We start from the raw sequence: 20200 nt of genomic DNA, 5'->3' as shown, positions 1-20200 counted from the left end.
ACAGGAGAACATATATTGATCCACACGTAGAAACGAGGATACAACTGTCTAAACGAGCATTTTCTACAGCTTCATGGGGTCAAGGAATGGCTGTGGTAAGGAAACGACAATCTCGTGTTGGAGGATAGGAGATTTCAAGTCTTATCACGTCTCAACTGATCATCTTATCTCATTAGGTATTCCTATTTTTCATACTGATAGCAGGCATATACTACTTCTTTGGACGGAAAGTGAGAGGAAGACGCTCGCCGTCTTTCTCAATGGGCCTATCGCCAGTAGGAATAAATCCAAACAGGCCCTTCTTTGTATCTGCTCGATCACAGCATCCGAATGTCGAGTACGACAACTTGGACGATGGGCAGAATGAGACTGATGATGACGATTTGGAAATGATGATACCAAAGGAGGTCGCAAATATAAAATTAAGAAGTCCGTCGTCGCCGACTAGAGGAGATGAAGATCCAGATGAGCTGTTGGCATGGGCTGAACAACACATACCAACAACAAGCAAGGATTTCAGGGACTGAATGTAAAGACATGCCAGAGGCCGATGAGAGCATATACATATTTTGCCACACCTATAGCTTTAAAATGAAACCTTATATATCTTCTATCTTCTTCTTATGATCGCTGGACTTTTCAGTTTCGGCCTCCCAACTGGTTCAGATTCTTTTTAACGATTTTATTATAACCGCTGGATAACTCCGTCAGAAACCTTTGGGACAGATTTAAAGTATACGAATTACGAGTTACAGACATTGACAGACATGATGTTATAAATTTAGCATTTAAAGGTAGTAATACATTGCAGATATGATGTTATAAATTTAACAGGAGGATGTTTTTACGTGATTTGAGCGTGCCACTGATTTAAACGAATATTTTGAAGGCCATTCAACTCCCTTTGATGCGTAGATTCAAACATGGTCATCATGAATTGATCCGAGCGGAATTTGAATTCCCACTATAAAAACTCGCGAATCTGGCAGCCAGTTCTATTCACTCTTGCCAACAAAACCTGGGAAGTACATTGTAAAAACGAGATGGGCTTGATGGTAAGGACCGGCTGCTAGCACGGATCTGCATTGGTAGACTCTGCATCCACTTGTACTAACTGGTGCTTTTGGTGTGGTTCCGGAATTGAGAAGAGTAGCAATTCAAGATGTGAAATTGAACGAAGGTTCTGATGTCGTTGCTCTCGTTGGAGGCCACACGACAGTGGAATTCATATCACGCAATTGATGGGATGTTGTCATATTTCCACACCTACCAAGCAAGGAATGATTTCAGGAGCCGAGTTTTGTAGAAAAGAGATGCCAAAAGTCGTGTTTTCTATATACATATATGTTGCTAAATAGAGTTTTACTCCAGCTATCTATGTAAAACACGTTTCGAGGACTGTTGTCGAGCATCACTTTTGAGGTAAGAGGTATGCCTGGCGGTCCACGGTCATTCTCAACACACCAAGTATAATAAAGTCCTTTGAAACGACATCTAAGTCCAAGTCCCGTGCTTTTTTGATCTCATCAGTATCCTCTGGATTTGCTACCACAATCAATGTCCCAGAGCCTTCACTTTGCTTTGGTAATTTGGCAATCATCTACGCAAAAACAAAGAAAAACCTGATCAGCCAATATGACCCATGTTAAATTCAAATGACACTTCGCTCAATACCTTGCCACCAGCAGCTTCAATGATATCCTTCATATCATTCTTGGGAGGTTCAACATGCGATGTAGCAAAGAAGGTCAATCCAGCAAAGATACCAGGAGATTTTACATCTTTCAGATCACGAATTTTGGCTAATGAATTTTTGAGCTTGAAACTCCATTCCTTTTCATTCTTGGCATCGTTTACAATGTAATCGTCCTCATCTATGGTGCAGAGCGAAAAAAAGACCGTTACCTAACTCAGAAGCATTCTCTTCAAAACAGCAACGAGTCCCTCACCTGCAGCATATCCCAATTTAGAGGACTGTTCAAGCCATGACGTTGACACTATATGCTTTCCTGCTGCGAGGACTGCTAGGAACTTTACAGTCCGCTTCACACCGACGGTAACGAGATGAGTACAATCCTTCCAAGTTTTAGCACGCTTGAATTGCAGAGAAGCCATCATATCTTGCTAAAATGACAAACACGCAGTTGAGTCAACAACTGTCATGAATCAAATCCGCTTCCAATACACACCAACTTGGTCAACTGCTCCTCGTCAACTCCAGTAAACATAATAGAAGGTATCTTGGGTGATGAGGAAGATGGCCCATCAGCCTTTCGAGGGGTCTTGCGGGCTCTAGTTGCGAAACGGACAGGTCAGCAAACAAAAAGAAAGCAAAGATAGAGTTACAGTTACCGACCGTTTCGTCGACTTGGTGTCTTCCTGTGGTATATCTTCTTCGTCCTCTTCTTCATATATATCCACTACAACAGTTGCAGCATTCTTCCTTTTTCGAGTCGTGCCGATAGTCGCACTTGGAGCGGCACCACTAGCAGTTGCTTTCTTTGACGTACTACGAGAAGTATTCGTCTTTACGATTTGAACTTCTTCTTCCTTGTTGGAGTCTCCATCATCAGCTGTGAAACTGAATACCCCCTTTGCTACAGATGGTGGTGCTGGCACATGATTATCACTAGTTCCATTTGAGTCAGCTTTTTGCTCAAGCTTTCGTTTTCCTGGAGCAGGAATCGCTTCCTTTTGAGCTTTTGAATTGGATTTGGATGGTGGTTGCCTTTTCACATTGAGTTTGGGCTTGGCAGATGACGATGATGATTTAGCGTCTACAACCTCAACCGAAACTTCATCATCTTCTACTAGTACTTCTTTCGCTGACAATTTTACTTTGGCCCCACGAGCTCTCTTATTGGGCTTTTCTTCAACCTCATCCTGGTCACTCTGTATTTCCTTGTCTACTTCCTTCAATTCCTTGGAATTACGTTGACCACGGGTGCGTTTTGTACCACTATTACTAGGAGATTCGTCATCGGGCTCGTCATCAGCATTGCTATGTTTGGCAGCTGGTTCTGGTCTCCTTTTACTCGGTCGTTTACTTTTTCCAGTCTCGTTAGTATCAGTACTATTTACATCACTGGGAGTAATATCATCATCAGCAGCTTTCGAGACTTCCTCTGTCACCTCGACCTCTTCTACTTTGACGTCTTCGACAACTGCTTTGCTACCAGAAGCCTTAGCCTTAGGTCGACTAGTTCGTAGTTTACTTGTATCGGTTTCTTCTGCTGAAGCGGGTGGGCAGGATATCTTGGACTTTACACTTGAAGATTTGGATAGTCCACGACCAGCACCTAGTCTTCTCTTTGCATTAGCAGAAGCTTTAAGCTCGTCAGCTTCCGCTTCCCCATTCGACGAGAAGTGTGCTTCCGCATCTTCCTCGTCATCGTCATCGTCTCGTTTCCTTGACGATTCAGTCTATAAATTAGTTCGTGAGAAACAATGGGGGTGAGAGAAGGATGCGATTTCGTCAGTCCATACCTTCAGTAGGTTCTCAGGGGACCTGTCTCTGCGATCAGATGATTTAGCAACACTCGTCCTATTTCGACGACTAGGGAACATTGTTAGAGTCATAGCAGATTGTATTGGCACAGTATTCAAAGCATATACCTATAGGTTTGCTTGACGGGACTCTTTCTTGGTTGTTTACCAAACAACTCGTCGTCTTCTGATTCATCGGCAGCCTTTTCAACGACTTTTGGCACTACTGCCTTCTTCGATTTCACCACAGCGGCTCTTTCTTCAATCATTTTACTTCTTCGTTTACGTAAAGCCTGGTTAGCTTCATCTGGCTTATCCTGCTTGCTGGAATCATCTAGTTTGATAGAATCATAGGGCTTACTAGACGAGCACGATTTACTAGACGATGTAGACTTAGACTTACTAGGCGATGACAGCCTTTTAATGTTCAAAGTTTCTGCTTCTTTCAACCCTTCTAGTTTGGGATTCGAAGATGCAGCTACAACATCCTTCTCTTCAGCGGGAGGCTTGAGAAATGACACAGCTGATGCTTCAGCGTGCTTCGATTTCCCTTTGACATCATTCACTGTTATATCTGCTGGCTGGTAAGTGGAGACTTTTCGTTGGCCAGGTTGGCTCTTAGAGTTACTCTTACCATCGTCTGGTATTTGCTGGTCTGGAGCGCGACCTGTAACGTTTGGAGCACTATCTTTTACGTCTTCTTCATCGGCATCAACTTTTGCTCCCTCAGGTGCTGTCATAAATAGAGATTGACCTGGCATGCTACTAGCTTCTGTTTCTAATGTACCAAGCTCATCGACAACAGCAGCAGCACGTTCTCCTGTAATGAAAGCACTGTCCATATGTGATATAGACTTGGATTTTGGTTGGGCCTTTAATGAAGTTGGAGCTGACGACATTTCTGGATTAACTGCAGCAGCATGCGGAGTTGGGTTGGCTGATTCGGGAGCGGGAGCTACAACCTTTTTTACGGCGGGCTGATCGAATAATACATCATCAGAATGATCCGATAATGTGTCGTCTGCTGAATCAGCCGCCTCTGTATCTGCAGTTTCACCTACAATCAGAGTAGGCTGTTCGATTCGGGTAGAATCACCTTCTTGAGACTGATCCTCTTCAGATTCATCATTTATAATACCTTTTCGTCTGGTAGCAACACGAGCTGCTGGTGTTTCTGCCAAAGCAGCATCGTCCGAGTCTAATTCATTCTCTTCTTGATTATCATCGTTTTCAGAATCTGGCTGTTTGGTTGAATCATAAGCTAGAGTCGGTCCCAAAGTGTTTGATTGGAAGCGCAATGTTGGTGATATTGCGCGACGTGGACCTTGACCAGTCTCTTGTTTTTCATCTTCACTAACGACTTGATGCACCTCTTCACCTGCTACTCTATTATTTGAATCCTAAAAATTGCACAGAGTCAGAAACTTGTTGCATGCTACCTGGCGCAGTTCCAATGCAGTGCTTACATGTGCGCCGGTAGTGTCGTCAATGTGTATCGTACAACATGCTGGGCCAAATCGAATATATTGAGTGGGGAGTATCTGGCAGTATGCCTTTACATCGTCCTTCTTCTTTGGCAGAGTTGCAATGCTCTTGTCGTTCAAATCAAGAATCTGTGTGCCATTCGTCGAGCCCAAATCACATATAAAGACTTGATGACTATGAGGCGCCACGTCTACACGATTGACGGCTGTTAGATATTGCGCATTTCAAGGTGTTCAAAACGTTTGAGTCAGGAAAGAACTGCGAGATGATGTGATGCACTTACAGAGTTCAGCGTGGTGATTGCTGACTCCATTGATATTGATACAGATCATATTCGAGTCCATTTTTCCAACAGAATTCAGACAGGAATATAAAGGGATCGAGTCATCTCGTGGATTCTTGCCCTCTCTAAACACTTTCAAAACCCCAACCTAGATGTTTCATGTTGGCGATTAGCTCCAGATGCCAATACATTATGATGACACTGAAATGATTCACTTGTTCTCTAGTATCTTCAGAAGTAAAATCCCATGTTTCTTGTTCTTCTTCTTCCTCCTCATCGTCCTCATCATCGTCGTTGTTTTGGGGGTATGCGACTCGAGGAAGCACTGTTGTTTCACGTCTGTTTCCACCGTCACCGACCATGGCCATAGCTATGTTGTATCTAGAGCTGATCAGATCAGTTATTATCGTTGGTTGTTTGAATATATACGCAAAACTTGCAAAAAGACAGCTTTACAGCTTTCGAGCTTCAGTTCGAGCTTGATGAAATGCACTGCAGTTCGAAGGTCAATCACGTCAGTTATTACCATTTACGACGCGACATAGATCTAAATCTCTCAAGAGTGCTTGATCGCACGAAAGAGCTCCCTTTTTCCAACAGTCACTTGCTGCGAGTTTGAATTTTGTTGGACTTTGCTCTATGTAGGCAAATTAAATTAATCTGCTTTTATTGGTTTTATTCAGTTTATTACGTGCAAAAAGACCGCAATCACGTCGAGCCTGTTCTGTCTGTTCTTTCCCTGGTAGATTTGTGGTTGCAATTTTGAAATCAATAGAACACTTGGGCACCCTGGCTAATGATTGATCTGATGAAATTGGTGTGCTAATACCTTATACTAGATGCACTTGATCCCGATATGCTTGCTCTACTTCCAGAGCTCCAAAATCACAACAATGGCCAACATTTGAGTCATCAGAGAAATCACCATAGTCATTCGAACGGTGATCCTCTTCCAGATTCTGATTTATTTGACGAGGACTTGCTAGATTTTGATGAGGATCTATGCAATCATGGTCACGAACTATCGTACCATCATCAAAAAGAGGAATATCATGGCTTGACAGCTTCCGACCATCATGAAGACATTCTTGAAATGCCTGATGATGATACATATGACTATAATAATTACAATGATGATGACATATTTGACCACCAAGAAGAGATGCCACTTGATGACGGTAAACACGATGTAGTGGACGATGAGATATTGGACGACGATGAGATACTCGACGACGATGAGATATTAGACGACGATATGTTAGGAGAGGACATAATGGACAATCACATCCTTGATGATCGTATATTAGACGATATACATCACCACGACGACCAAGACTTGTTCCCAGATGGCGAACAAGAGCTACAGCCAATTGATGCTCACGTTCCTGTATTTGACGATCCCATGCTAGACGATGATACCGTCGAAGACGATATACTCGAAGGCGAATATCACGACGAATTGTTTGAAGAAGATAATCGCAAACAAGTAATCAAACGTGAAATCAAACATGAGGAAGGCGAACCTCATGAACCACCTGATTTCGACCCGCCACCTTTTGAATTCGATGATGATCAGGACGATGATGATCTCTTCGAACAGGGTGGCAGGATATGGAACTTTGGTCAACCAGAGCCTGAAATTGTTGAAGAGTTTCATCGAGTTGAGCCACAACCACGGTCAGTGCCTTACATCTCTCTCCGTCGATAACAGCTCACTTGGGCTCCTTTCTATCTTCTTGTAGAGATGTGGTTTTGGATCGTAGCCAAGACCTACTGGATGATGCTAATTCAGATCGCGGTCAAGGTCAACGACGTTACCTTGAAGTGGTGTCAAGAAACAAAAAGAATCAGATGTAAGACATTCTGTAGTGGCTTTGTCGCCAGTCCTTTCGTGACCAAATTTCCATTTTAGATTGGATCCTGCAACAGGCTTGTTGAGAACTCGTGTACGAGATATGCGCTGGAAGAGAATCAAAGAAGGGAAACGTCCATTTGGTAGGAAGCTTCGTTTCCTTGTCGCGTTGCTGTGTCTGTTTATGTAATAAACGATTTGCCTCTAGAAATCATTGTTCGTGTGTTGGAAGTAGTAGTCAGAATTCTCAGGGATAACACCAAGTTGACCAAACGGTGACATTTTCTTTCAATTAATGGGTCTTTTGCAGCTATTTCTGACACACATCTATACAACAGAGATATCTATTATCAACATCCTCAATTCTTTGGCAACCAGGCATGTGTCGACTGTGCAATAGAGGACATTGCATGTACTGCTCAAGTCCCTCGCTACTGTTTGAATGTCGTTGCTGGATCCAAAGGGCTGTTTGCTGGACCTCTTGAAATCATCTGTGCTGATGGAAGAATCATAAGTGGTCTTGGTGGCACGGATCAGGTAGAGAGAATTAATGCAAAAAAGCAGAATTTATGAATGATGCACAATGCTCTCTGATTAGGGAGTTCTGGCTCCTTCTGAAGACAAGATTGCACGAGTCGTGATGCCTCCTACTGTCGTTGCAGTTCTTGTTATTGAAAAAGAAGGACCATTTCGTACTCTTCTTCAAGCCGGCTTTGGCGACAATACCCAACAGGGCCCAAACTATGTTGTCTTGACTGGAAAAGGATATCCTGATGTAGCCACTCGAGTGCTGCTTCATCGTATTGCGCAAACCTATCCCGATATTCGTATTCTGGGATTGGTTGATTGTGATCCTCATGGTTTACAAATCTTGCTCACGTACAAGTACGGATCTATTAGTATGGCATTTGATTCAGAGGGTATGGCTGTACCTCGTATCGAATGGGTTGGAGTCTTTGCTTCAGACTTTGTCAAGTAAGGTTCTTTGTACGTCTTCAAAGCAGAAATTGCAGAAATTCTCAGGCTACATGTCGTATTTACTGCTGTCTCTCGCTAGGTATGGTGTCGACTTTAGCAGACTGCTATCCCTAACAGCTAATGATCGCACCAAAATACCGCAATTACTTAAGAAAGAGTATCTGGAATATCTGCCTCTGTATAAGTAAGCAATTTCAGTATTCCCTGATTCGCGTTTTTCCGCTTACACCTTTCTGTACCAAATTAAGACGTGAACTTTGTCGAGCTTGGCGTATGGGTGTCAAGGCTGAAATTCAGTGTATAGATGCTGCAACACTGGCACGAGTTTGCTTGCCTCGGATGTTGAGAGAACTTGGAATAATATGAATGGGCATATAAGACATTAAATCAAACGATGTACGCTAATGATCCTAACTACATGAATTTGAAATTGAAGCTTGTGCTGCATTTGAAGCGCAGTGGGCCCATTCGAATATTGAAATTCCAATCTTGCTTGACGCAATGTTTATATCGTGTATGTGTGGAAAGTGTTTTTGTTTCGGTGAGAGCCAAAAAGTGACAGTATCTTCAATTTCAAGCGAGGAGAAGCAACAAAATCTATCACTCTATCACGAGTTGACGAAGATCATTTTTCGGGCGCTTGAAGTGTGTGTGCTGGTCCATAATTAGACAAATACACCTTGGAAAAGCTACCAATTTTGTTGCTTTGAGGTGGTCGAATTGGAATTGTATGGAGACCACACGGTCAGAAAATCCAGTATCATCAACAACCAACGTGAAAATCACTGCATGAAACACCACTGCCATCAGATCCAAGCATTCAAAAGCAAAGAATCAAATGTTGGGCCAGACATCAAACAACTCAAGCAACGAAGCACCAGAAGCTTCAATGCAAAGAAATGAGCAACAGCTACAGTCGGTGCCGCCTCCTTCTACTCCACAAATGTCTGCTCAAGAAGCTTCAGAGGCTGCAAACAATGGCGCACTTAGATCACCGCCTGTAGCTCGTAAGTTCTTTCGGAATCCATTCAGATCATATACCAACACTCTCATCTTCATCACACTAGCTCCTCCAGTCCAACAAACGGATCCAAGCAACAACGACATCAACTGTGACGATTTCCTTGATGTTGAGATGCAGCAGTGGAGTACAATGGAGGAGGAGGACGACGATGACGACGACGACGAATACGCTTACGCACCGCTGGAATATGAGAATTTGCATGATGAAACGGAAGAGCCCCGTGAAATGCCTGAACCAATCACTCTTACGCTCAAAAAGGCAGATGAGATACCTGAAGGTAGTACTGACAAAATTTCGGGGCTTCAATCCTCAGTCCTGACTCTTTCACGCTATCTTAGATGATCTGGATGTTATAAAGAACGTCATGGCTCGAATCAAACTACCAGATTCGTCGATTCCACGTACGAACTGATGCCATTTGTTGTTTCATTTTACTATGGAACTGACGCCATTGGTCTCGATTTAGAATGGGCTAAAACGTTGGGAGACTCGTGGATGCCAAACGTGATTTTGACAACAAAGAAGCCTGATTCTCCAGGCCGATAATCGTTTGTAGAGCAATGAAAGTGTATATTTGTGTATAAAGTTAGAGTCACTGTATATCAGACATGTGAGCTATTGTGTTGAGAAACAGGTTGTGTAAGTAAGTATCCCGCACAAACAAAAAGCAAAGTGCTGTAATACCTCGAAGTGGTGCCGCCATTTGGGATGTATCATCCACCTCCACGAAATGCAATTTTCCTTGAAATCGGTACACAACTCGTAGTTTTTTGACTTCTCCTAAGCATGGGTCATAAAAGCCCAGGAGACTTGACTAGGTTTTTGAAGAAGAGAGTGTAAACAACGAGGGCAAAAAAGCATATTCACAGTGATGGATAATTGCCTTGGAAAACCCTCCACCAATATGAAGCTGTGAATTCAGCACCAGACTTTGAACCGGTATCGTCACATCAATGTATTCCACCTTAGGTTTAGGTATTGATGGTGATGATCCAGGGAGAATACTGGATTCAGCTTTACTGTTGTGACTACTGGATTCAGCTCCAGCTTTGCCCGATTCAGCACTAGTACTACTACTGCGATTCGTGGCAGCAGTTTCATTCACACCACCATTTGAATGTCCATTCACAACAGGAATGGCTGACGTGCTTCCAAAAAGGAAGTTGGATAAATGATTCGGATTGACTGACTCCAAGTTACCATATAAAGCTTGTATAATCACCAGTCCTATTTGTTTGTGTGAGTGAGAAACAGCCAAGTGAAAGTACCAAAAGTGCACTTTCACACTATTTTCACTTTAACTGTACTTACCACCTTTGCCTTCTTCCGCTTCAAGCTTTCTAGCAGTAGTATCCTTCATAAGCTGCACGGCATCTTCGGCTTCCTTCTTCCTTTTTGCCAGCATTTCAGCATTGTCAAGCCGTATCTTTGTCAATTTCCTATTTGATTATTCCACATGAGCAAAGACGACTTGAAGACTTAGATTTATGGCTTACTCTTGACGCGAGCGTCTCCTTAACGGTGTCACCAGCAACTGATCTAGTGCCCATCCAGCAAACAGGGGAACCACACCCACTAAAACCGACACTCTCACATCCATTTGAGGTGAGATGATTATAGGAAGAGTAAACTTTTGGCCTACGCTAGTGTACCTAAGGAACATTAAGAGTCAGTTTAGCTTTTTTTTGGCAAAAGGCCAGTTTGAAGCACACAACTAACAGACCTCAATCGTAATGAAACACCACCAGCCGTCGCACAATCAACCGACATGCCCACTCTACTATGCTTGGTAACTCGTTGATCCAGACCAACCGAATACGTCATTCCCATATTAGTCGACGCTCCTAGACTCAATCTAGCTCGTACATTCTTTGATACTGCTTGCACGAGAGCAATACTTCCAGCCACATTATTTGTAGACAGTTGGATATCCGTGACTATATGGGATTTCTCGCCTCGACTAATGACGCCTAGTGACACACCAGACGGCTCTCTTCCAGTCCCATACAAGCCCCAATTCCCTATATTGTATTCTCCTGTTCGATATGTCAGGTATCCCGTTATTTGAGGAGTGAGACGACGTCCAATGACAAAGAGGAGTGGAGGTGGTGAGTTTAGTGATGATTGAGTGGCGGCAGCGGTGACAAAGTTATCAGGGGTGATGTTGTTAACTAGTTTGAGTTGGACCATAGGGTTCTCACCAAGACCACTAGTGAGCTACAATTCAGTAAGTTTAGAAATTATTCCATTATGATGTACAGGTTTTTTGAGCCATCACATACCTCTCCCCAAAGTTTTGGAGAATAAGAGTGCCTCAATGTACCCAGTATATTGCACGAACCAATGCCATTACGTGCTACTGCTGTTCCTTGAACGTTGAAGGTTGTTCCAGGCTGTATTGTGGCCTGTCAAGGAGGGGATAAAAACGCTCGGGAATGAATGCCAATGAAAGCTTCCAAATCGCAAACCACAACTCACCTGCCAAGAATGCTTCACGACAGCCTGTGTGAACTCTGGCATCACTAGGTAGTCGACTATACTCCTTGGCTCTCGTCGACTGGTCACCCTAGGTCTCCGTCTCGATGGTTGGAGCAACGGTTCAAAAAGACGTGTAGCATTTAGCGTCACTTGAATCTCGCCCTGTGTCGTGATGTAAATACGTGAGTGGTAGGCCTTCCAACGTCCAGATTTCAAGCAAAAAGGCTTGCAAAAGATCCTCTCACTCTGGATTTCACTAGATTTTCGACTTCCGTTTCTCGGTCTCTCTGCATCTTGCGTTCATACTCGGCCCGAATCTAGCATGCAAAGATAGTGTCAGAATGCGAAAGTGTGACGATCTGAAACAGTACTCACCTCATCTGGAGTTTGGAGCCTCGGTCCCACGTCCCAAGAATGCGACAGGCCCTTTTCACCATAGGCATCATACACGTATCTTTTGGTTGGATCTGTCAGCACGTCATAAGCTCTTTGTATAGATTGAAAGCGATCTGACGCTATAGCTCGCAGTTCAGGAGTCTGGTGTTTGTCGGGGTGGTAAACGAGACCAAGTCTCCTGTAGGAATTCTTGATTTCGTCGTCTGTAGCCTGGAAATCAGATGGTTAGCTGTGTGCTTTCATTAGGGGACGAGGGTCAAGTTCTGAGTTTGAGTTGCTGTGAGTTTAATGTTGACGCTCAGAGCTTCAACTGCTGGTCGAATAACGTGGGGCAAGCACGGCATGACGGATATATACCTCTTTTGGCACGTTTAGTATAGCATAATAGTCTACGGACGTAGCTCCAACCCCGTTCTCGTCCTTTTCAGCTTCATCAAACTCGTCTCGTTCCTTTTCATCGACGGCTGGAAGAGACGCTGTACTGTCTCTGGTAGAAGAAGCATATGGATCTTGCGCGTAGGTCGTGCTGGCACTCATCCTAGCAACAAGATGCTGCACTTGGAATCCGATGATTGTCAAATGCCGTTTTTGAATGACACGTCAGAATATTCAAGTCAGAGGCTTGAGCAGATGCTTTGTTCCAGCATCTTCGCATCTTCGCGACAAATCACGTACAATTCGCGTATTGAGATGTGTTGCTAATGTTTAACTGCTCATTCACGTTCACACGCCAAAACATCTAGTTCATCATTTTGATGCATTTCGGATCAGGACAATGGCGAATAAGAAAAAGAAGATAGATGGCCCGACTGCGAATAATCAGCAGTCTCAGCAGCAGGCCATACCTCCACAGCCAAATACCGGATCCACCACAACCCAGCAAATACATCCAAAGTCGACCTCCCCTAACAAAAATGGTGGTCTTCCAATCCCTGCTGGATCCACCATATCAATTACTGCTACTTTTGGTCCGCCAAAGAAGTCGGACTCACCAGCTTCCAAATCAAACGCTCATCCCAACTCATCTTCATCAATTGTTACTGGCACCAACTCCTTGAGCGTGAAGACAAACCCAGACACCCACATGCTGCATCTGATCGGCCAACAGGTACCAAGAATATGATGATCGTCCCTTGTTGTGGTGTCGCATCGGTGGAATTCATCAAATGGACCCGCACTAACACATCCTATTATACAACAGGCTGCTCAAGGCATTCCAGATCCAGTCCGCTGCTCTTTCGCATGTCAGCTATGGTAAGGGTTGAAAAAACACTATCTAAAACACCTACACTCATCACATTCACCACACTCATCACATTCACTACAGTCACGCTGCAAACGTACTAGATAGATCTCATAAAATATCCAGGTACTCCAACTTTGATGCCTTCGGGGGCATGGAGCAATCAACTCCAATGAGCACTGAATGGATTGATACGAAAAAGGACATGTTTACCCTTGGAAACGGAATGGTCATACTACCTGGAAGCAAATATAAACGAGTTACAGGCAGTTTAGGTGTTGGAGTGAAAGTGCAAGGCATGATATTGGCAGGAACTGTCGATATACAGCAACGATCACCACCACAACCCTGTTCTTCATCTTCAGCATCTGCATCTACTAGCCCTGTGATAAATAGACGTGGGGTGATTGTTAATGTGCTAGAATCGCAGTCACCTACTCCGTATAGAATACATACGTTTGATATGGACACTCAGGTGGGCTACTTTTTGACAATGAACCCATCATCGTATCTGGATTCTGATCTGGTGCTTGTTGGGCCATTCCAGTAAGTTTTAAGGATGATATCCTCGAAATTAATACTTCGGGCATAGATGTCAATGCAGATGACGTCGTACATTGACGATGAAATCACTAGTACGTCCTCATACTAAGCTGAATTCTCAATGTTTCCTGTTATTAGGTATAGAGGGGTCAACTTTGGCCATGAAACTGTAATCCACGCAGACGGGATATTTGGAAGAATACATATGAGTACTTCTACGAGTCTAGAAGTCGCTCTCGGTCGAAATGTTAACCAGAAACAACCAACGAGAACACAGACAAGAGTCTACACCGAAATGTGTATAGATAGAATGCTGAATGCTGCCTCAATTACACTTCCATCAGACGACCTCTCACATCCATCGCCGTGGCCACCGGGGCTGAACTTTGATTGTTTTGGATATCACAATACGTGCCTGCCACATAGTTTCTCGACAGTACTACGAAGGCATCAAGATGCCCTACATCCAAATACTCGAGATTCGGATGCTATAATACAGGCGGAACTGGGTAGACGATGTGCGTTTTGTGGTATATGGAAGCTCAAGGAGAAGCTGCAATTGTGTGGACGATGTCGGACGGTATTCTATTGCACGAGGAAGTGTCAGATGGATTCGTGGAAGGCTGGACATAAAAGGCTATGTATAGATAAGAGTCTTGTTGGACACCCACCAGGTCCAAATCTCACTACACCAAGCAATATTGCTAGTAAGGTTATGGATAAACTAGCCATAGGGTTGAATGATTGTTTGTTTGGTACGTTTGCTATGCTAGCGTGAGATTTGTTCATTGACTTCGTTTTAATCGGCTTTCAACCTCCTTTTAGGTACTGGAGCCGCTGGCCGACCTCTCCCTAGTCCGACGTTGACAACAGGGCCAAATAAATCGAAAACTACCGGACGTAAAGTCAGAGTGGAAGTTGATGCTCTATCATTAGCAATCGCAACTGCTACAGCAGCAGCCACCCAACTTGGCAGTCTGTCTCCTTCGAAAGCCAGTAGCAGAAGCTCGGTCGCGAGCGTTGATTGAAGTGGAATGTAGATATATTGGCATTTCTGAAATAATTTACTGCAAAGCGGGAATATATTCCCTTAAATTATATAGATATATTTTAGCATGTGTAGAAACAAAAATCACCGATTCTAGTAATCTATAGTGTGTGTGTCGTCACGGCATCTCTAATGGCCTGGATCAAATCTATTGCAGTTGGTTTTGGCGATTCGACATCTACTTTCAGGTCCAGCTGTTTTAATCTGGCACTAGTAGTCGGACCTATGGCACCTATTCTAACATCCTGCCACCATACTTGTCTCTTCAATGGCTCCAACGCGAAATCAACACCAGATGGACTAAAGAATACAATCCATGCTGGCTGTGACACGTCCGTCCCTTCGTATGTCTTCACAAGTTCTTGCTCGAATACCGGATTTGGACCAGTCTCGTATACAATCAATTCCATAAACGGTATTTTGGCGTTTGTCAATTGCGATGGGAGTTCATCACGTCGTTTGTCACCACACAACATTATATACGGAGATGTAGTAGACGATTCCTTTTCAGTATCAGATATGATGAGCTTCGCTAGCTTGGCAGCTCGACCAGTGTCAGACCCCAGCGGCGTAAACCCGCATTGCGTGATGATGCGAGCTGTAGATGGCCCAACAGTATATACTGGTATTTGTTTCCATGATGATTCGCACGTCCATTCTATTTGAAAAACGAGAATCAGCAATGTTACAGTACATCGATCCAATGGCAACATTACTGCACCAACATACCAACACGACGACTCGCAATCCTCCCAATACAGGTCTGCAATGCTTCGACACCTCGTTTACTGGTAGCTATGATACCACGACATTCTGGCTGTTCAAGTAAAATGCGATCAAGCTCCGCAAGTTTGGATTCTACGAGATTGGATGAGAGGATGGGTATACATGTGCTAGAGTAGCCTGCATCGGATGCTGCGGTTTCATATTCGTCGGGAGTGGGTGCTTCTCCTGGCTCTGATTCTGTTTGGGCACGTAGGAAGAGGATCTGGTTCATTTTTTGGTGAGTTTGGAAGGATGTGTTTGAGGCAGCTGAAGGTGTAGAGTATTCACTGACGCTTTGGTATTGCGTAAATGGATTGATTTTATGTTCATTTGAGACCGACCGCTTGACACGTTGTGTGTTTTTCGCATTGATCAGCTTCAAAACTAGAAAACCGTTATCTTCGTTTTGAAGAGTCATATGCCTCTAACCGCACTGTGTTGTTTCAGATCAAAAGGCCTAACAGTTAGATTGGAGCAGGTTACACTGGATCCTTGCTTAGATTCGTCGTTCAGTTTTTGTTGGCATGCTCACAACCAGCAATATGGCCAGCCAGCATCAAGAAGGTGAATGCACGAACCAGCAACGCCATTCCATCATCTGCAAACTCATTCGCAGTACTTGGAACAATTGAAGCAGTCTGGACTGAATGGGAGGTGCGAAATATCAGAGAGGCAACGGAGATCAATGATGTTGATCATCAACAAGGACGACAAAATGGCGGTGGAGCTCCAGCAAAGACCTACAACGCAATTATGATTCTCGCCATTTAGGTCTTCGTAGAGTGATGGCACCGCGCAAGTGACGTCGTTTGAGGTTTAGATATCTGTTCAGCGATGGTGGCTTCACCGAACGGGCTAGTGGCGCAATTGGATAGCGTGTCTCACTACGATTTGAAGGTGATGGTGATGAGGAGGTTGCAGGTTCAATCCCTGCCTAGCTCAAAGATGACAGTCAACTTTTACAGGCTGCCTGTTATTAGTTACTAACCCACCCTTTTTTGTTTACCTTTAAGGACGGTACTGATTCATTCTTCGCAGTGCTTCTGCATCGGCGTGGATTGAGAAGAGATCACTGTCTTAGCTGACAAGATCCACTGAGTAAGTCGTCGGGAGACGTGTATTACTCATATATACTCCCGTTTCCAAAACCCATCGAACTTCATCGGATCTTGTAACCGAAAACAAACTACTTGCTCGTCCTCAAAGCCGAATCATCTACTTTTGAGTATATTGAACGATAAGAACGAGTGGTTGGGTTAGAGGAAGAACCAACTTGTTGTATGCCTGAATTGTTTTGCTACGTGCTGTGTTTTTTTCCTAGCAGCATCTGTCGATAACAATGGCCTTACTTGCCGTTCTTGCCATCTGCATCTACTATTCATGTGATAAATGGACTTGGTGTGATTGCAATGTATTGGTTTAGAATCACCTACTCAGCATGCAACACGCAATTTGATTCAGATACTCATCGTGGCCTTTAATCACTAGGAAGGCACCCTCGTGTGTGGATTTCAGGCAAAACTGTTGACTGGCCTGAGAAGATACACAAATTTGTCGCATGGGCGTCGAAGGCCTCGAAGGCCTCGAAAGTCTCGAATTCATTTTGAATTGGTTCGCCGGCTGCATTCGATTCTGATTGAGCTTGTAACAATAGAATTTGTGGCATATTTTATTCACTGTTTAGATGGTCGAGTAAAGGTTCGTGTTGGAGAAAGCTATCAGGATCAATTGTTCGACGAAAGGCCCGATTGACGCGTGAAATCGTTCGTGTTGTGCTAATTTGACAGCGACCGCTTGAGTATATGCATGTTTTTCGCGTTCGCGTACCTGATAACGTGCCATTATCAAAATCTCATGGCGAGGAGGTTACAGCTCTGACCGTACGCATTTATTTCCACGGCCACAGGACTCTAGCATTCAGATCTGGAGCTTTCTGGACTGGATCCATTTGCGACTAAAATCATTGTATTTTTTTTTTTTGAAAGCTCCAAACACTACAACCAATGGCCAGCATCAAGAAGAGGAAGGCAGGGACCAACGAAGTCGGAATTCCATCATCTTCCAATCCATTCGTAGTACTTCGAACTATTAAAAAAGTCAAGACCGAGTCGAATGGACGAAATACGGCAGAGACATCAGAAACCAATGTAGATCAACCACGACAGAATGGTGGTGGTGCTCAGCAGGAATTACAGCAAAATGGATTTATGGGGATTGGATCTTGGCAAGCTAATGGTAGCGAGTGAGTTGTTGGTTTTGAGAAGGTCAAGTGCTATGTCGGACGTTTAGTGACTTTTTTTGCACTATAGGACAGCTCTGTCAACATTTCTACCTACATCGTCTACATTTGTGACTGATACGAGCTCTGAAATTGCGGTACTAGCTATGAGATCAGATGAGGTGACCTTGTGGGTTCCCTTTTGTGGCTCTCTCGCGCTCTAACTTCGTGCCAACCATAGACACTCTGTTTCAAGGGATCCATACTAGTTTGTCCTTTACGAGGCTCCATATCCGTCATGGGTGCACGCATCCATGCTGATAAACAGGTAGCTCAAGCAACTTTACAATCACCATACGCACTCCCTTCCACAAAGCTACACCTTCATCGTATCTTGTCCCCGAAAACAAACTCGTTACTCGTCATCAAAGCCGAATCAACTACATCATCCGAAGCTATTGAGCGAAAGGAAACGACATGGTCTATAGACAACAAGACACAACAACGAATATCGTTGTTATTGAACAAACTTAAACCAGACTCTGATATGACAGTCGTACTCGTCAAATCATGTATATGTGATGCAATTGAGAGTCTAGAAGGATGTATGCCTCAATTCAATAACTTGTTTACGGGATCTGAGAGTGGATGTTATGATAGTGGTATTCGTGGATTTGTGCCAATGGTGGGACCTGCTGCTGCTTCCCTTTCGGCTGTCAAAGTGCCCAATAGCTGGACGGATGCTGTGAATCAAGTTTTGAATGGTATATTTGGAAAACGTTTGAGCTGTTTGTAGCAGTGCAAAGTTCTTACAAATACGATTTGATGAAACAGGGCCAGAAACACAAACTGTTTGTGTAATCGGTAGCAAACATGTTGGGAAATCGACATTCGCTCGATATCTTACGAACTCGCTTCTGAATCAGTGAGTTTTCTGGTCCGAATGGGTTGGCTTTTTTTGGCTTAAACTAAACTAAACGGTTTTTCAGATATGCAGCACTATCATATCTTGATGCAGACTTGGGCCAGCCAGAACTGTCACCTGTAGCAGTCGTGTCGCTTCATACTGTATCCAACTACCTTCTTGGCCCACCATTCACGCATTTGGATTCCACGACCAGCAAGTCTGTGTTTTTAGGTGCGTCATCACCTAAAGATGAACCTGATGCGTACCTAGACGCATTGTCAGAACTCGTTCGCGAACGCAACGAGAATGATGAAAGTAGAACAATTCCATGTGTTGTGAATACGTCTGGTTGGGTTAAAGGTAAAAACAACTTTGTTGTGTTGCATTGCTTTATAGACTTTGTGCTTTCTTTTGCTGAGTTTATTGAATCTCATCTAGGAATGGGATTTGATTTACTATCGCATTTCATCTTGACATTGAAGCCTACTCACATCATTCATGTGACGGATGATTCCACACCTTCAAAAAATTTGCCAGCAGATTTTGGTCAAATTTTAGCTCAAATGGCTGGTCCGCAGCTGAACTATACTGTTCCAGCGATTACTATGATAGAGGCAGTTGACGAGACTGTAGCCAGGTATACTTTCGAATTCACCCCGTTACTTTGCAAGTAGCTCAACGACGCCAAAAAGGAATTCTCCCCACTCACTGAGATGAATATCTTTGTAGGTCTAGATTCAGCGCCATGGACTTTCGAACACTAAACCTGCAATCATACTTTTGCATTCCAACATCCATGCAAACAACCATCCCAACATATACACATCCAACATGCCAAACCCCAACCTCTGCATCATGCTCATCAATCCAAATCCAATTCGTACATGGCTCTGTACCTCCTCAACATACGTTACGTGCATTGAATGGCACTATAGTAGGTCTTGTTATTGATAGCTCCTTCCCAAAGCAAGAAGCAACAGACGTAGACGAAGCAAGTAAAAAGAAACTTGCACTGTTAAAAACCCAAACAATACTCCCAGCCCGCAACACGCACTGTGTTGGATTAGGACTGATACGAGCAATCGAGCAAACAGATACTGAAATCATATTGTATGTCATCACTCCAGTTCGACTCAACATGTTACAAAAGGTGAATTTGATTGTCCGGGGTGGTGGATTTGAAGCTCCTGTATCGTTACTAGTTGCTGATGCTGGGACGAGATTGGGTCGTGTTGGATTGGGACTCGCGCCTGACATACCATATGTTATGGACGCTGGTATGTCGGATGGTATTGGTGCGTTCCCGAGGAAGGTGACGCATAGAAGGGCGTTTATCAAGTAGTCAAGATATATCGAATTTCATCGCAATATGATTTAACAGAAAGCAGTATTATTAGAAGTGTAAAGTAGAGGCTCAGGGAATATACAAGTGATTCTGAAAATAAATACTGGGTTGTGTCACAGAGAATATCAGACTCTGATTGAACTCTCTCC

At 43.7% G+C, this 20200-nt stretch overlaps 5 protein-coding genes across 5 annotated transcripts; 3 read left to right on the top strand and 2 right to left on the bottom strand.

Moving 5' to 3' along the window:
- Positions 1 to 6110: 6110 nt before the first annotated feature.
- SmJEL517_g01427 (uncharacterized protein) lies at positions 6111 to 8272 on the top strand (the record flags this gene model as incomplete). The annotated part of the gene is made up of 7 exons (XM_031167355.1): positions 6111 to 6931; positions 6997 to 7107; positions 7167 to 7249; positions 7315 to 7381; positions 7445 to 7643; positions 7705 to 8081; positions 8164 to 8272. The coding sequence occupies 7 exons, from the start codon at positions 6111 to 6113 to the stop codon at positions 8270 to 8272; spliced, it is 1767 nt and encodes a 588-aa protein (XP_031026608.1).
- Positions 8273 to 9700: 1428 nt separating this feature from the next.
- SmJEL517_g01426 (uncharacterized protein) lies at positions 9701 to 12519 on the bottom strand (the record flags this gene model as incomplete). Its single annotated transcript, XM_031167354.1, has 11 exons — positions 9701 to 9723; positions 9793 to 9922; positions 10034 to 10335; positions 10420 to 10547; positions 10605 to 10760; positions 10832 to 11325; positions 11391 to 11513; positions 11587 to 11748; positions 11832 to 11903; positions 11962 to 12192; positions 12340 to 12519. The coding sequence occupies 11 exons, from the start codon at positions 12517 to 12519 to the stop codon at positions 9701 to 9703; spliced, it is 2001 nt and encodes a 666-aa protein (XP_031026607.1).
- A 238-nt stretch (positions 12520 to 12757) lies between these two features.
- On the top strand, positions 12758 to 14796 carry SmJEL517_g01425 (uncharacterized protein; the record flags this gene model as incomplete). Its single annotated transcript, XM_031167353.1, has 5 exons — positions 12758 to 13090; positions 13184 to 13236; positions 13310 to 13771; positions 13907 to 14523; positions 14594 to 14796. The coding sequence occupies 5 exons, from the start codon at positions 12758 to 12760 to the stop codon at positions 14794 to 14796; spliced, it is 1668 nt and encodes a 555-aa protein (XP_031026610.1).
- A 121-nt stretch (positions 14797 to 14917) lies between these two features.
- On the bottom strand, positions 14918 to 15813 carry HEM4 (uroporphyrinogen-III synthase; the record flags this gene model as incomplete). Its single annotated transcript, XM_031167352.1, has 2 exons — positions 14918 to 15474; positions 15546 to 15813. The coding sequence occupies 2 exons, from the start codon at positions 15811 to 15813 to the stop codon at positions 14918 to 14920; spliced, it is 825 nt and encodes a 274-aa protein (XP_031026609.1).
- Positions 15814 to 17584: 1771 nt separating this feature from the next.
- On the top strand, positions 17585 to 20111 carry SmJEL517_g01423 (uncharacterized protein; the record flags this gene model as incomplete). The annotated part of the gene is made up of 8 exons (XM_031167351.1): positions 17585 to 17823; positions 17891 to 17981; positions 18041 to 18563; positions 18634 to 18724; positions 18789 to 19066; positions 19145 to 19343; positions 19436 to 20001; positions 20107 to 20111. The coding sequence occupies 8 exons, from the start codon at positions 17585 to 17587 to the stop codon at positions 20109 to 20111; spliced, it is 1992 nt and encodes a 663-aa protein (XP_031026604.1).
- Positions 20112 to 20200: the final 89 nt, after the last annotated feature.

Source organism: Synchytrium microbalum, assembly GCF_006535985.1.
Source record: "Synchytrium microbalum strain JEL517 chromosome Unknown SmJEL517_scf0005, whole genome shotgun sequence".
Classification (NCBI taxonomy): domain Eukaryota; kingdom Fungi; phylum Chytridiomycota; class Chytridiomycetes; order Synchytriales; family Synchytriaceae; genus Synchytrium; species Synchytrium microbalum.
This window is presented reverse-complemented; position numbering and strand designations above follow the sequence as displayed.